Source organism: Lathamus discolor, chromosome Z (assembly GCF_037157495.1).
Source record: "Lathamus discolor isolate bLatDis1 chromosome Z, bLatDis1.hap1, whole genome shotgun sequence".
In the NCBI taxonomy this organism is placed as follows: Eukaryota; Metazoa; Chordata; class Aves; order Psittaciformes; family Psittacidae; genus Lathamus; species Lathamus discolor.
The window spans coordinates 55,190,578-55,207,038 of NC_088909.1; the positions used below are offsets into that span (position 1 = coordinate 55,190,578).

General features: G+C 44.1%; 1 protein-coding gene across 2 annotated transcripts in view; it reads right to left on the reverse strand.

Annotated features, from left to right (window-relative positions):
* Nucleotides 1-3,797: 3,797 nt before the first annotated feature.
* The window catches only part of MUSK (muscle associated receptor tyrosine kinase), a 56,762-nt gene continuing 44,098 nt past the window's right edge, over nt 3,798-16,461 (reverse strand). Inside the window, exons 13-16 of one of the 2 annotated variants that reach the window (XM_065661704.1) lie at nt 15,444-15,624; nt 14,923-15,114; nt 9,411-9,559; nt 3,798-7,465 (exon numbers count right to left, since the gene is read on the reverse strand). In XM_065661704.1, coding sequence (XP_065517776.1) covers nt 6,789-7,465; nt 9,411-9,559; nt 14,923-15,114; nt 15,444-15,624 — 1,199 coding nt within the window. In that variant the 3' untranslated portion in view covers nt 3,798-6,788. Of the gene's footprint in view, nt 7,466-9,410; nt 9,560-14,922; nt 15,115-15,443; nt 15,634-16,461 lie in introns of both variants that reach the window. The other variant, XM_065661705.1, reaches the window with a different exon arrangement.

The window sequence follows — 16,461 nt, forward strand, 5'->3', positions numbered from 1 at the left end:
TGTGTAGTAGCAGCTACTTGACTGTATGGTAGCCAGCCAAGAAAAATATTTGTGTAAGTCTTGCTGAGTCAGGGTATGTTTCCAAATAGGCAGTGTGTCCTTTTCATTGACAGGATTTATCTCACGCAAGCCAAACCCAATACTCTGCTACCCTGCACACTTGGGGAAATAGCGCTCCTCGTCTGCAAAAGAGACAGCAACCCTGCGCAGCACAGTGTTAAATTATCTTAGAGTCGTGTCTGCATGTGCAGTATTACACAGCAAAACAGATTGGCCAAAACCTTTATTGCTTTGCCTAGGCAGGTGCCACCTGGTGCCCAGAGCGTGTTTCGCAATTTGTCACATCCCGGATTGATGAGAGGACAGATCATTAGCATGCTTTGCTCTTGACTTGAAGAGCTCACATACAAGACATACCGATACCAAGTCGTCTTGTCCATTCCCCTGCCAGTTGCCAGCTGTTGGACCACGATGTACTACGAATGCCAAGCTATAAATCTGGCCAGTTTTTCTTGAAATGGAGCCGAGCAGCAGCCTAACAGCTCGCAGATCCCCTTAGCAAACCTCATCTGCGCGAGTAATGACACTCAAAACCAAGCATCTTCGCATTGCTGGAGGTTTTGATCTGAACATTTCGTACAGTCCTCACCCAGAGCTCCTTCTAAGCACGATTCAGCCTCCCAGCCCCTGGAGACCTGCGGCCATTCACACTCCCAGGACCTTCCTGGGGCGAGGGTACTGCCGGCCTAAGTAGGGGCCACACATCCAACAGCTCTTTGTCACCACAGGAGTCATGAAAACAAGCACCGTGTTTGTTGGCATGGCTCTGCTCTGCAGACATGCACCTGCCTGGGGCCTGCTGTCAGATGAAACGGTAAGAGAGGAAGCAGGGCTGCCCCACTGCTTTCCTTCAGAAGAGTGCAAGGTGTAGGAAGCTCAGGGTCCTGGAGCACCAAGACAGCTCACTATGCTTCAGAACAGGAGAAATGATAGCAAAGGCACTGGGAGTAAATCACGGTCAAATCCAAGTAAATTCAGCATGGCAGCAAGCATGCCTGGTGTTGCAAATCTTGGGAATATGGCACACTCCTCCAGCGAGGACCACCCCATTCCCTGCTGCCCTTTCCATGCAGAGATCCTGAGTCATCCTGCCTGCTCCCAGTTACCCACAGGAAGTTCCCCATCTTCCCCATAACCAAAGCCCTCCTGTTCTCCTGTGTCACTGCTGTGAAGTTAACACCACTTTAAATAACAAGTTAAATTTAGCACAGGGTGAGCTCAGCATCCAGAGAGTGAATAACCCCCATTCATTCATACCTCCGACACTCCTCCTTTCTGCACCGATCCCCTCTTCCATTAAGTTGTTTGTTTACATTAGAGTTTGCCAGTCTGTATAAACTCCCATGATATAACGTCTTTTTTACATGAGATCCATGGGGGAGGGCAGATAAATGTTCAAGTGCCTCAACATGTGAAGTCATGCCTAGCAGAAATGTATAGTGTGGTTATCTCAGAGTCAGAGTGAACACACCAGCCTGTAAATAGCACATGATATAAAGCATCCCAGCAGACAGAAAAAAAAAAAAAAGCATTTCTTTAATAAATGTAATCAATTAAATCTGTCATAAAACATCCTGTCTATCTTTGCTGATGAAACTCCTACTTACTTTATCCTAAATTTGTGGGACACTAGCACAGAAATATGTCAGTGGTACAAAGTACGACCTTCACTGCAGGCTACTGCCTCACTGAAGAAAATTGTAGGTACTGGTTTTAAGGGCAGCTTTGATGTCCTCAGATATTACGCTTTATATAGTTAACAGCTGGCCGCTGTACCCTAGCACGGAGAGCTGCCTCTCAGAAATGCTGTTGGCTACATACATCAACAATATATAAAAAAATGAGTTTCTAGTGATTTTCAGGTGAATGAGTGTGAACTTTCTCTAAAGTTAAGAAATTTAAAACCATCCATGACATTATTACAGCAGGTTCCATATCTTCAGTGGAATTGGTAAATTGTCAGGATTTGTCTTTTTGCTCCCCTTTTTCCTTTCTTGGTTAGAAGAAAAAGATCCTACTGCTGCATTTGAGAACAACTGGCTGCTTTCAGGTTTTTTATGAAATGTGAAAAAGCAGTTTCACATTCACTTCAGAGCTCCACACCAGCAGCAGAGAGGGGCAGCAGCTCCCATGTCACTGCTATGTCAGAGACTTTGCAAAGGCATCTTAAGACGTCAGGTTTTGGCTGAGGAGGAGAGATGTTACTACATCCAGCTGAAGTTGAGAAGTTTTAAACACAATGGAAATGGGTGAAGAGAAGGTTTTGAAAGATACAACAAGAAATTTGCGGAGTGCTGACTGAAACCTCTTTCTCCCCACACCCAAAGCGAGCTTCCTCACCCTGCCCATTTCCATACACACACGAAAAATCCCACAGGCATTATGCACTTGCAAGAACGCAAAAGCCAAGGAAAATGAAATAACCCATTACATGTTTCTGCTATCTCCAGTCACATATTACTCTCATTGCTTCACTCAGGGTGTCCAGCGTTACTGCTGAACTACCCAAAGTACTCAGGGTAACTCCTGGTGCTGTGGACATCAGCTTGTGCTGGCCAGTTCAGGTGATCGCAGAACAAGTTTGGAGGGAGGGGACCCTGGTGTTGATCACGCTGCTGAAGACAACAGGCTCTGTCATAGGGTCAAGCTTTTAGATCAAGCTAAAAACTGTCTCTCTAAAGATTAAAAAATTACTTGGTTTTGTGATGGGAATGAGGGTCCCATGTCCCCTTGCACCTTCAAAAACCTTGGCATGTAACAGCCAAACCTTTTAATATGACTTAAAGGACAAGAAGTAACTCTTTTCCTAGTTCGTGATTGACATTCTCAGTGAAGACAACATCTACAAAACACTTATTGTTTTCTAAGATTCCAAGCAAGACTATTTGCAGAAAATATTTTACATTGTATTTGGACACAAGGATAAAAAAAAAAAAAATAATAAAAAAACCCCAAACAACCCAAAACAAAAGCCAAAGAATGTGCTTCATGGCTTGCTCCCTATTTCAGTAAGGAAGTTTGGTTTTACTACCTAGTTCTGATTGTCAAATATTTGCAATGAATTTTTAAATAGTTAAAATTCCCGTAGACTTACTGAATGAGTTCATGCTCAAGAAACACGTTCAGGAAGAGGAGTTACAACTTTTTAGGTAAACCAATCAGCAGCAAACTTTTCATGGCTGTGTTCTGCAGACAGCTAACTCAATTCCCTTTCGATTCTATACCACACTTTAATTTCCAGCATATCCAGGTGTGATATCAGGATCCAGGCACAAATGCCAGCAGAAATTAGGAGGGAAGTGAATGTCATTCTCATCTATGCAACACATCTCTCACATCAAGTGGGAAAGTGGTTAAGGGACTCCTACCCAAGCTGCTGCGAAAACATCCTACCTTCACTGCTCCTCGCATCTTTAGTGTCAGGACAGGATCCTGCTGAGAGCATAGTGCTCCACTCTGACCTGGACACCACCCTGCAAAATAGCCTCCTCCAGAGCAATCTGACCAGCTGCTTCTTCTGAAGTGCCTCATTCTGTCTGTAGTCTTTTAATGTGTTCCTATAGCACCCAATTTAAGCCACCAAAACACACTCAGCAGGCTAACTTTAAACAGCAATTGTCTACAGTATAGCTATTCAGATATTAAAACTGTAATAAGGCTGGTTTAATAAAATGAAATGCATCCATTTTCAGAAACAAATCCAGTGCTAAACAAGGAAGAGAACAGGAAGATCAGAATTAATATTATCCTTTTCTCATATCTCTTTATTTATAAAATATTGCACACAAGGACTTACACAGGTTGGGATAATAAGAAATGTACATCTCTGCTTGGGATGCCTTTCAAAGCCATCATTCGTGAAATGTATAGCAAATAATCACAGAATAACTGTTAGTATATACCCCTGGAAAAATGAGACCAGACAGTTAAGTTTAGTCACAATGTGGTTGAGAGGAAATTTCTCTAGACCAAATTTGATCATGATGCAGACAGTGTCCGATCAATTATGGGATTTATGCTTTTAATATGCATTTTAAATTAAACTGCTTAAATAGAGTCACAGGAGGAACATGAAGGATTTCTGTGCTGCTTGGCTGATCAGATTTCACAATATGTCATACAAGATAAATCTGTATATGTACTGCAAATGCTCTAGACAGAGGACCAGAGAGAAAGGATACATCAAATGCGCAGAATATCCTCTTCTTCTCAGGGTTCTCATCCAATGCCACTGACTGCAAGGCTCCCTCTGCCTTCATCAGTGGAAACCACTACCACCAAAGCACTAGAAATGCTCTTTTTCGGTTGATCCTATTTCTGCATGAATTATAAATTCAAATTAGAGACTAATAAATATTTTTGTTTCCAAACAATTTTTTGAGAAATATTTTTTCTTTCTCTTCTACTCTCTCACAATCCCTTCATTTTGCTCCCATTCAAAATAATTTGAGTTATGTGATAGCTACACAGAAAAAGTCTCTGTAGTATCACACTGTGTAATATACATCAAAGAAAGAAGTCTCAAACAAAAAGAGGAGAAAAGAAAGCTGCGAAAGAAGGCAAATCCCAAAAACATTTCAACATTCAGCTTTTAGCAAGCCGAAAGTTGTACAACAGGAAGAAACTCTGCGGGTAAAATCTAACTACATGCTAAGGCAGCAGAAGGGCTATCTACCATTTAATTCTCAAAGGACATGACCATTTAGGTGCTAAGCCCTCCTGCTGGATCACAACGCAGAAGTGATTATCATCCTTGGACAGCAAGCTGCAGAGAGCTTCTCTGTCACTCAATCCTGAAATGATCTCTTTCCTCTTACAACTCATTTTCCATCCTGGCCTGCAGTCACTCACTACCACACATTTCAGTACATGCTTATAATGCAAAGGCTGAAAGGCTGCACAAGGAAAACTGAATTTTCCACTCTATTATAACTGCAGGTCCATGTTGATGTGAATATGGAGTCTCCAAGAGAAAGGTTTGGGCTAGGACAGTACAATGAAAGGGTCTACCCTTCTGAGTTTGTGGGAATCCTTCTTTCACAAAGGAAGTGAGAGAAACTTCATTTCATGTGACATTACAGGCATCTAACTTCACCCCACATGAAAACAAGAAGAAAATCATGATCATGGTTTCAAAGTAGTCTAGCTGGGAGAAATGGAGAGTGAATCACTGGAGCCAGTGCCAAGATCCTAGAAGGCAGACTGTCCTTTGGACTGTAAATGGGTGTGTTTGTTCACATGGTAGGCATTTTACAACTTGTTCTTGCGTCTTTCCTTGGTGTGAGATACTTTCCAGGTTAGGAGGAGATGCTGGGTACCTGGACCCACACCAATACCAACTTACAATGTCTGAATCTGCCCTCTCTAAACAGAGTTATAAAACTCCTGCTGCTGCATGCATTGCAAGGCTTTTGAACAGGCACCCTCCGTTACAGAGATGGAGCCGCTGCTAGGCTGTGCACTGGGGCTCAGCTCAGCAGAGGCTGCAGGCACCTTTGCTCAGCTGGAGATGCAGCTCACTTCCCACCACTCCAGACCTGCCTTCTCATCCCTGCCACTGTAGGGCAGGATGAACAGCCAGGTGGCTGACAAAACCTAACAGACTTTAATGCTGAGGACTGTGAGGTGGCCAGCAAACATTGCAGTGGGGCTTACAGGGGTTAGAGGCTGCTGTCAGGAAAGGAAAACCAGAAGCGTGAGGGAAAGATTGGAAAGGAAACGGAGAGAAATAAGTAACATAACCTGACACATTTCTGCAAGAAGGGCTGAGTTTCTCCCTGCTTTCAGCTCGTTGGGGACCATACTGCAGGCAGAGGCAAATATATGCACCTCAAAAAACTACCAGGTGCAAGACCAGGCTCTTGGGATGAATTTTTCCCTTAGCACCAAATGGCTTTGTTCCAGAGGAAGGCAGAAAAGATGGGCTGCAATGCTTGAGGCAAGATTTTGTGTGAGATCTTAACACCAAATGAACCTCACTGTGGATTTCCCACTTTTGAAAATGTAAGGCTCCATGCTTGACAGGATTTTGCCTATCCATGTAACATGAGATGCAGATGGCTGACAGTGGTCCTGCAGGTTCCTGTTTTGACTCTGCCAATGTTATGTTCATGAGTGTCGAAAGGAGGTGGAAGCTAAAAGGAAAAAGAAAGTGGCCTATGGTTTCAGAAACATCCTTTTTCTACAAAAGGAAGTGAGTATGCAAAAATAAAATAGTATCCCCAAAATAAAATAAAATCAACAGTATCCCCAAAAAGATTGCACTTTGCAATCTTTCCTTTTTTTTCTCTTTCCTTTTTTTCCTTAAATAATATGAAAACATATGAGAAAGGAAAGAAAAATGTGAAAGCCGAGAGCTTAAACATGGAGGGACTTGAAGGGACCTGTTAGGCAAGGAGGTGCCACCAGCAAAACATTGATTTGCTTTCCCTGTGGAGCTCTGCACTGCTGGGAACGCCTAATATAGGTACCAAGTTAGCATGGCCAGCACCCTCGTCGACTCAAAGAGTCCAAGCTTGATGGCCAGGGGTCAGTCCTGTCACTTGGAGGGGACATTCCCACCCAGGGATGTATGGCCCACTGCAGGAGAATGCAGTCCACACTTCCTGACTGGCAGAGGAACGAGCTGTTTCTCCTCCCCCTGAACTGCAGTTTTGTGTTGAGCTACCATTCTCAAGCCCATGGGCCAGTCTGAGTCAGTCTGGACAGGTCGACACAGGGCACATCCCTTAGATCGACAGGGTTTCCACAGCCCTCTCATACATGCGCTCCAAGATGCGGTGGATGCTGGCAAAGCCTGGCCGGTCAGCAGGTAGCTTGCTCCAGCAGAGGCGCATCAGGTTGTAGAGCTCCAGGGGACAATTGTCTGGGCAAGAGAGGACATTCCCATCCCTTACATAGTAGATGACTTCCTCGTGAGCCATCCCGTAGTAAGGCTGCATGCCGTAGGAGAAGATCTCCCACAGCACCACCCCATAGGCCCACACATCAGACTCTGTGGTGTAGCGGTTGTAGAAAATGGACTCAGGGGGCATCCAGCGGATGGGGATGGCGTCATTCTCATTTGCCTTGTAATAGTCAGCTGAATACATGTTCCTTGAGAGACCAAAATCAGCTATTTTTACTACCATGTTCTCCCCCACCAGGCAGTTCCTGGTAGCCAAATCCCGGTGGACAAACTTGCGCTCAGAGAGGTACGCCATTCCAGCAGCCACCTGCTTGGCAATGCAGAGCTGGCTGGTGCAGCACAAGGTGAGGGGGTTGGGGAGGCAGATCCTCTCATCCAGGCTCTCATGCACCAGGCTGCAGAGGTTGCGGGGTGAGCGGTCACGCAGGTACTCATTTAGATCCCCATAGGCCATGTACTCAAACAGCAGGCACATCGGTTTCCCAACAGCACAAACACCTGGAAGAAGATAGATGCACCACACAGGTTATTTGGGTTCTGTTGTGCAAAACAAAAAAATACAGAAATACTTACAGAAAGGGGAGACTTTCAACAGTGCATGAAGGGGCAGAGAGAAAGGAGAAGCATGCAAATACCATCAAGAATGCATGTATCCCGTTGAGTCTCCGAAGGTCCTTAACCAGGTATCTAATGCTGAGCTCCATGGGAGATGCTAACAAGACATGCAGTTGCCTGATTTTTCTGGAATCCCAGGAACGAGATATGCTTTCGGAGCTATGCTCAGTTAAGAGCCCAGTCCTGCTTAACAGAAATATTGCCTTTTCCCAGGTGCAACTGGAAGGAAAAACTTTCAGGAAGTAACCTTTGTAGTTCTGATTAAGGTATTTTTTTAATTCTTTTGTTTGTTGTGATTACTGTATTTATATTCATCTAGGGGCTACACATATGCAGGAAGACTTCAGGGTAAGCATAAGGGGCATGTTCAAGGGTTCATCGGGATACTGGAAATGCAAAGACACTCCCACTACAACTTCTTCTGCTCATAAGCTCATGCAAATAATACTGTTTCTAGAAATGCCTTTTGTCATGACAAATATTCAAAAACAAAAGAAAAATTAAAAACAGACATCAGAAAGGAGAGATTTGCCACATCTGATACATGCAGAGTTTAGTCCTCCTGAAGGGCACATGCTTGGACCTACACCAGCTTTACTGGGGGACAGCATCAATACAGGACCCCACTGACACTGTTTTTATTGAGCATACAATGACACGGCAAAAATTTTTGCATGCCTATTATTAAGTTGCCAACAAGCAATACCCAGCATTTAAAATGTATGTGTTTTGCTTTCTTAGGGCCATCATCTAGCAATTGCTGAATCTGTGAACTCTGAAATTCTCATTGATGACCTACCAGTTGAATCTTTGAGGAAACAGATGGCTGTACCCAGTGTGATAAAATAAAGATCTGACAAGCATGAGGAGTGTATGCAAGAGCTTTATCGTCTAAGCTGTCTTCAACAACATGTCTTTTCTCCACATCCCAATGATCTGAAGCTAGTTTGCTCCTGTACTTTCACCCTTTCCTGACCTAAAGTGTATCGACAATAAATACAATGTTTATTTGAGTTTGGGGCATTTCCTGCTTTTCATTTCTGTAGCTAAAGCACTTGCATCAACCCAGCTTTCCCAAACCCGGGATTTATGTATTTCCAAATTTTGTGCAGCTTCCTATTGAAATAAATTAGGATCTCAGCTTCCTGTTTGCACGGATCGGGTCTGCATACAATAATTTAGAGCAGGACTGCCAGATGAAGATGGCTAGCAACATCTACTGAAAATTTACTGAAATAAAATTTGGTAAGCAGCTTTCTCCAGAGAAAGTGAACCATTAGCCAAGCTGCAGCATTGAGACTTTCTAAAAACCCAATAAACCAAGGTTTCCTTTCAGCTAGAGAGGGGAGGGAAGGAAGAGCCCATTTTTGAAGTTGGCTTTTCTTGTTTATTTGTTTCATTTTGGGTTTTTTTCAGTGCTGGTGACTGTTCAGACATCACAATAGTAAGGGGGACCCATAAAATTAACTAGAGTTGTGTCTGGTTCTTTTTAAGTGCCTGTAAAATAAATCACAGCTCCAGGGACTTTGTGCTTTCCCTGAAGACATGTGCCAGTGTTAAAAAAATGTAAGCAGAGCTAGGCAACAAGATGATCAACAATACACTCAGTGCAGGACAAGGAGGTTTTATTACAATGCACCATCCTGTTAAGGCAACAGCATCAGACCTACATTTTGAGACTTGTTCTGGTGGAAAAATTAGCAGAGCATGCAGTGGCACATAGAAAAGCTCACCAGCACTGAATGCGTGTTCACCCCTGCACCCCCAACAACCCCATAGCAGATTTGCAGAAGGTGGTACACTGTACATGGGTGCCTTATCCAGATACCTAAAAGCTTGACGATATTTGGATTGTCAAACTCTGCCATTAGGGCTGCCTCTCTCTGAAAGTCAGCCTGCATGTCTGCAGATGCTTCCTCCTTCAGCATTTTCACTGCCACCATTGTGAAAGGCTCGTATGGCAGCAGCCCTGGTGCCCTGCAAGGAGAAGACAGAAAGGAAAGCATCAGTAATGGATGCATGCACACTAAATGTAGGCTCTGCTTCTGGTGCGAAAGGATAGGCTGATAGAAGAAAAAAAGAAAAAAAGGGTGGAAGGCCCCAGCACTGACTGAAGACACATGAAAGACCATCTTCACCTCTTGAGTATGCCTGCATTGCATAGTACAGAGACATTTAGTTTAGTTCAGGGTAGACTAAATCCAGTACAGCTCCTTTTTATCACTGCTCTTACTGCTTACAGGATCTTTATGATGTCTAGTAAAGAGTTAAGTAACTAACAGGCTGGTAAGCAATAGCTTCTTCCTGGGTTAGGACTTCGTGGAAAGCAGGATGGACTCATTATTCCAAATAATTCACTAATAATAATGGTGTAATGACTGACCATACCAGAGCTAAAAATAAACCTGGTTTATATGAAAATGTTGAAAAAGCCTGTTTGCTGTGTCTTGTCCCATACCTGGCACCACAGTGGCATTGGTACATCTGGCTACTATTAGAGGGGAAGTAATAATTACAGTAAATATGTTTCCCTGGGTTTGTAAGGAAAATAGCCTTTTGCCACTGTTCTGTTTGTGTGTGTGCGCCTGTAATTCAACATGTTATAAAGCATTAGCTAATTTCAGCTGAATTTAATATGGTGGAGCTGAGGTATAGGAAATAGTTGTTTCCGGAAGTCTTGTGGAAACAGGTGACAGGCCAGAAGGGACAAAGCATACATGTGCCCTGTCTGAATAAGACACGATTGAATATTCGGCTAGAGCTTAGAGAAGCAAAACTGTAGGAAACACAGCTTCCTGACTTAGAGCAATTACAGACTCATTTTGGTTTCTTATCCAAAGGTCAATGCACCATCAAAAGTTTAATTACATGGGCTTGCCAAAGATTTAAAGGTAGCTGTTGTCAAAGAAGAGCAACTTCCCACTCTTCAAACATGCGTCAAACTTCAGACACGCATTTTGTTGCCCATGCAAATTCTTCCCAAGAGTCCTGCACTTAGAACACGTTCCTTACATGCATCTAGCCAGATCCCATGGAGTGTTGCTCCCATTTACGTGTCATGTTACTATGCCAGCCTGACTGTCCTCCCATTGCTCAAATGCCAGGTTATTTTACTGCTCAGTAGCCCCAAGAAGAGGTTCCGATTTCCAAAGCAAACTTCCAGTTTCCTTGTCATCTACTTGAGACATATGGCAGTTGCAACAGTTGCACTTGGATGCTGTAAATGTCAAATGTCAGAAGATGGCAGGGTGCCCATCCAGAAAGGAATTTCACAGGTGGCCAGATCGTGGTTGAGACACTAGGGTGAGGAGGTCTGGTGTGCTGGAGCAGAGAAGCAGGCTCCACACTTGTCTGCTACTGCCTCCCTTATAGCAAAATGTCTTGAGTTTTTTCCCTCAGTGCTGGCAGCAAGCTTCCAGTCCAGGAGGAGGGAAGAAGTACCAGCACCTACCAGCTGCTGTCTAATACCAGCACTGGAGAAAGTCAGCAGCAACAGCCTAAAGAAACCAGTAGAGTACTTAAAAGTAAAAATAGAAGGGCCTTTATCTCTTCCTAACAGCCTCATTGTAGATTACCACTCATCACTGGCTAGCAGACCTAGTGCAGTGCCAAAGCAAAGGCAGACACAGCTCCACCTTCCATGCTTTGGAAGGAGAAACTCACTCCAGGCTAAAGCCTGAAGTACACCCATCCATCTACCCTTCATTGAAATCCTGTAATGTAAACTAACTTAAATGTAACTTAAGTGAGATTAAGCTGCTCAAAGCCTTTTAATGGGCCTTTAGGCAACAGCAAGTAATTTCACCCTTGGCAATGTGTGCTGATTCAGCCCAGTTCTTAGCAGACCTGGGAAATTCACACTGATCTGGAACAAGGACAAACTGTGCAGTTTTTGCAGAGAGCTGTTGAACCTGACCTCTTTGATGCCCAAAATACAGTTTGAAAAACGGATAGGGGCACATCTGCAAGGGAACAAGGGGAAGCCACTGCTTCTGAAATTAACCAGGAGAATTCTGGCAGCAGGGTGGAACATGGAGTGCTTTCTACAAAATAGGTAAATTTCTCACAAAGCTGGGCAACATTAACAGAAATTACCTTGGGTTTCCTCTCTCATGATTATCTAAATGCTTAGAAAAAATATCCACTGTGCACAGGACAGACATCAGCTGTCCTCACCTTCACCATCAATGATTTGTGCAACACTGGCAACATTTGGCTTTTAGGTACCTGCCATTCAAAGAACTAAGCAGAAGTGCAGCCAGGGTTTTCACTCTGAGCCTACTTTCAGAGAGTGCCTGACTTCAAGTTTCAATCAGGTTTTCTTTCAAGAGCATTAAAAAAGCCAGGAGCAGCTTGAACCTGTATTTGAGATTGCGTCCTGTCCCCCATCTTCATCAGTATCACAGCTGGGTAGCTTCTGTTAGATAAGTAAATGATGCAAATAACATTTACTGGGGATGATGCAGACCTGTCTTTACCCTGTTCTTTGGAGAAATTCATATGTGGTCAGGAGAGTGCTCTTAATTAGCAGGGGCTCCTTTTGTTGACAGTATTTTGGATTAACATCCACACTGTTTTTCAGCTATATTTGAGAAAGCAGGTCAAAGAAACACCCTTTTCACTTGGAAAGAACACAAGGAGACTCCTGTCAGAGAACCTCTGACCTTGAGGACAGCTTTGCCTCTTGAAGAGATGATGAGCTGTGCCTTTGCAGTAGAGGTCTACTGGCCTGCTAGCAAAGACCCCATGTCAAGGCTTTTAGGCAATCTTAGCCTGGACCATGCAACTCCATCTCTGTGTGAAAACTTGCACGCTGGTCTGAGTTGAACTGTACAGGGCTGGTGCTCTGGTAGCGTGTGGCGCCAGCATGGTCCTCCCTGAGGCAGATGATCCTGAGTTGGCCATCATGAGTCAGTCAGAACAGACCTGAGCTGGATCCTAAATCTTATTTGAAGGATATCTGATTACTTCCTCATCCTTTCATTGTGATGCTGCCTCCAGTGAAGACAGCAGCTTTTCAGGAGAAGCTAGTAAACGATAGCCAGACACTTCCTGTCCTAACATGTTGCTTGACCCAGGAGTGAGTAAACACTGAATCAGGACTCACAGCAAGCCAACTGGCAAAGACATTGTTGGCACCATGCAGAGACCTGTGTTTACAGGAGAGGGAGAAACATGAGAACAGGAGAAGTAAAAGGGTTGCTAAACTTAGCTCAAGATGTCCATTTAACACATGCAGACAAGTACATTTTATCCATCTGAGATGGGAAGGCAATCAATTTGAGTTGTGATAACTTCACTAACCTGCAGGGATGCACAGCTGGTACTACTGGACCAGCAATCTGCACTGATGTGCCAGTGCTGCACAGAAATGCCAGTGGCCTAACTGTTCCCTGGAAATATAAGGCTTTGGAGGGACTTTTGTTAGAGATACGAATAAGGAAGCCCCTCAAAAGCAATCTTTCTGTGGCTCCTTTCCTGAACCACAGAAAGTAAGGGTTTCTTAGGGCATGGTAGCATGGTACAATCCACTTTGCAAATGCTGGCTAGGAAGATGTGCTGCCTATTTTTCATTCCCTTCTCTTTTTCTCCCTCTTCCACTGTCAATAGCAAAAAGGTTTAATTAAAAGAGATTGCAGTACTGTAGTAGATGAAATCCACATCAAAGGTGTTTACACCACTTTAGCACTTGCTTAACCCAGCTTTAGTGACATTTGAACATCATTTTAGAGGTCCTGACCAATGTGAGCGAGAACCATTTCCAGCTCAGAAAGGTCTGTGCAATGCTTAAATTATCCTGAAATTTCCAGCACAGAGCTGAAGCAGCACTTGGCAGGAAGACTGCTTGTGCACCCACAGTGTGGTGAGGACCCCAGCCATGCCAGTGGAAAGGCAATACTCTACACAGCATCCTGAGTGCTGTGCTGAGGCTGGGATGAGGGCTGCCTTGTACCCCTCTGCCATCTCACAGGCAGTGACCCAAGCTTAGCTGTGAAGTGGTTTCTATAGCTTTGCTCTCTTTTCAAGATGAGACATGTTCAGCTTTGCCATCCAGGCTAGCAATCAATTACAAGCTAAGCATCTGTGATTTTTCCACTCACGCCCTTCAAACTTTTTTAGTGTGTTATTCTCCTGTGTTAAAGAAAAGCATGCCTGCATTTATTCCATGAGAAAAAAATGCATCCCTTCGTAAGAAAAAAATCCATCCCAACCATTGAAACTCTTTCGCTGCTCTTCAACCCATTTAACACGAGCATAGCTCATTTCCTAGCAGGTACATCAACAGCATAATCATAAACATTAAAAGTATCTGACTTTGAAGTCAATGGGAGAAGTTCCACCAGGCAGGTCTTGGCCTGTGGTGGGACTCTGACACTCCCCTGTTCTTTTGAGGTCATCATACACAACTCCAGATACACTACAAAATCAGCCACATCCCAGATTTGTTAACAGTACAAGACAAAGATAACTGTCCTAAATAAACATAGAACTGGACAGTCTGACCACTTTCAGGAATTTGGGGATGGATTTTTCCAAGGACCCTAGTACTGACGAAAAACTGTTCTGCAGAAATTATGGACACTGCCCAGGTTAACAAGACACCCTCCATCCACCTCAGTCCAGGTAGGACTAGGTCCATCGCTGGGGTTTTCTATTAAATATTTTTCACATTTGAAGAAGTGCATGATCTCATCTCCCATGAGATTTAACAGAACTGGGATCTCATCTAATACCTTAAATTCAAAACAGGCAACAATGGCTGCAAATTCCAAGAATAATGAGTAACTAAAACGGGACACTCTTGCACACATGAAAAATTGGCCTAAGTGTGTTGGGTTTTTAGGGGATTTTTGGTTTGGTTTGGTTTTGCCACTGAATCAAATGGAAACTGGGTCAGGACCTAACTGTAGCATGACACATTGCCCTCTGTGGTGGTTACTGGCCAGTGTTGGCATTATAACAGAGGACACGACACACTGACTGGGAAATGCAAGGATTTCACAATAAATCACATGTCAGAAGCAATACTTTGGCAAAAAGAGTGATGATAAATTTAGCCAAGTTTTTACACCAGACTTTGGTATGTGAGTAAAACATTATGTCTACTAGAGAAAACAAAAGAGCCATTTGTGACAAAAGTTTAACAAATAATCAACACAAAGCAACGGACAACAGAAACAATAATTTAAGCCCGAATATATGATTTGGTGCACATGCATTTGATCTTGGTTTGAGAGAATGAATGAATGAACCATTTCCAGTGCCCAGATAAAGCGGTCGCCTGACTGCAAATTCTTCCCTGGTACCTCCAGGTGAAGACTCACACACAAGCCACTTACCTTGCTTGGAAGACTCTCCCAAATGCTCCTTCCCCAATATCTCTCACATATTCAATATTATTCCTGGGGTATTCCAGGCTGAGCAATTTTGGATTGAGGAGAAGGGGCATCCTTTGGTACATTGGGTTGGGGTGCAGCCGGTCCAGGAGGAGTTCGGAGGGCAGAGTCGTGAGTGTTGGTGTCTCTGACTCTCTGAAATGATGGAGCAGTTTCCAGTCAGTATGCACATAGCCCTCAGCCAGGAGATACCTATCTATCTGCATCTTCTCCAGGCTGGTTTCTTGCAGAATGGGAAAGGGAGGTGCAGCAGGGCTGTTGAAAGTGTTGCAGCAAGATGTCATGCCGTGTCCCCAAAATAGCCACTAGGCCACAGGGACTCACCAGAGCTTGCACTGGGCTGCCATAGGCAAAGGGAGGACTGCTCCCTGTCTAACATGCATTAATGGGACTATGCTCTCAAAAATAGGCAAGCCCTCTTTCAAAGCAGTATTTGTTACCTCAAATTAAGTCCTTAAGTTTACCTTTTTTTGTTTTTCCACTGCTTCCGCTGGCGGCAGCAAACCAAGGTCACAATGCTGAGGATCACGACCAAGGCAAAGCTGGAGATGATTGAGATGATAACAGTCATGGAGTATGTAGGGGAAAATGGAAGAGGAGGTGGCAGATTTGGAGTCTCTCCATTTGGTTTTCTTGTTCCTAGTGCTAATGACGCTGTAATGCAAACAAAACCAAAAGGTTATGCTTCTGCTAGTTTATAGGGCTTTTGTTAGGAGTTATTAATGAAGTCAGCCTAATGAGAGAGCTGGGAGTGCTGACTGACATCTGGCTGAACATGAGCCAGCTTGTGCCCAGGCAGCCAAGAAGGCCAGCAGCATCCTGGCCTGTATCAGCAATAGCGTGCCCAGCAGGGCCAGGGCAGTGATCATTCGGCAGTGCACTTGGCACTGGTAAGGCCGCATCTCAAATCCTGTGTTCAGCTCTGAGCTCCTCACTAGAAGAGATACATTGAGCTGCTGAAGTGGGCCCAGACAAGGGTAATGAAGGTGGTGAAGGGCCTGGAGCACAAGTCTGATGAGGAGCAGCTGAAGAAACTAGGTTGTTTAGTCTGGAGAAGGGAAGGCTCAGGTAGGACCTTGTCACTCTCTACAGCTACCTGAAGGGAGGATGGAGAGAGGAAATGGTCAGTCTCTTCTCCCAGGTAACAAGTGATAGGACAAGAGGAAATAGCCTTGAGGTGTGACAGGAGTGGTTTAACTGGGTATTAGAAAAAATTTCTTCACTGAAAGGTGCTCAGACGTTGGAACAGGCTGCCCAGGGCAGTGGTGGAATCACCGTCCCAGGAAGCATTAATAAAACGTGTAGATGAGGCCCTCAGTGACATGGTTTAGAGACAGACTTGGCAGTCCTGGGGTAGTGGTTGGACTTGATGGTCTTAGAGGTCTTTTCCAACCTAGTTGGTTCCATTGTTCTATGATGTCCTGAGAGTTACTGACATTACAGATACAACCAGATGATTGCATGAGTGGACCATACCTAGGG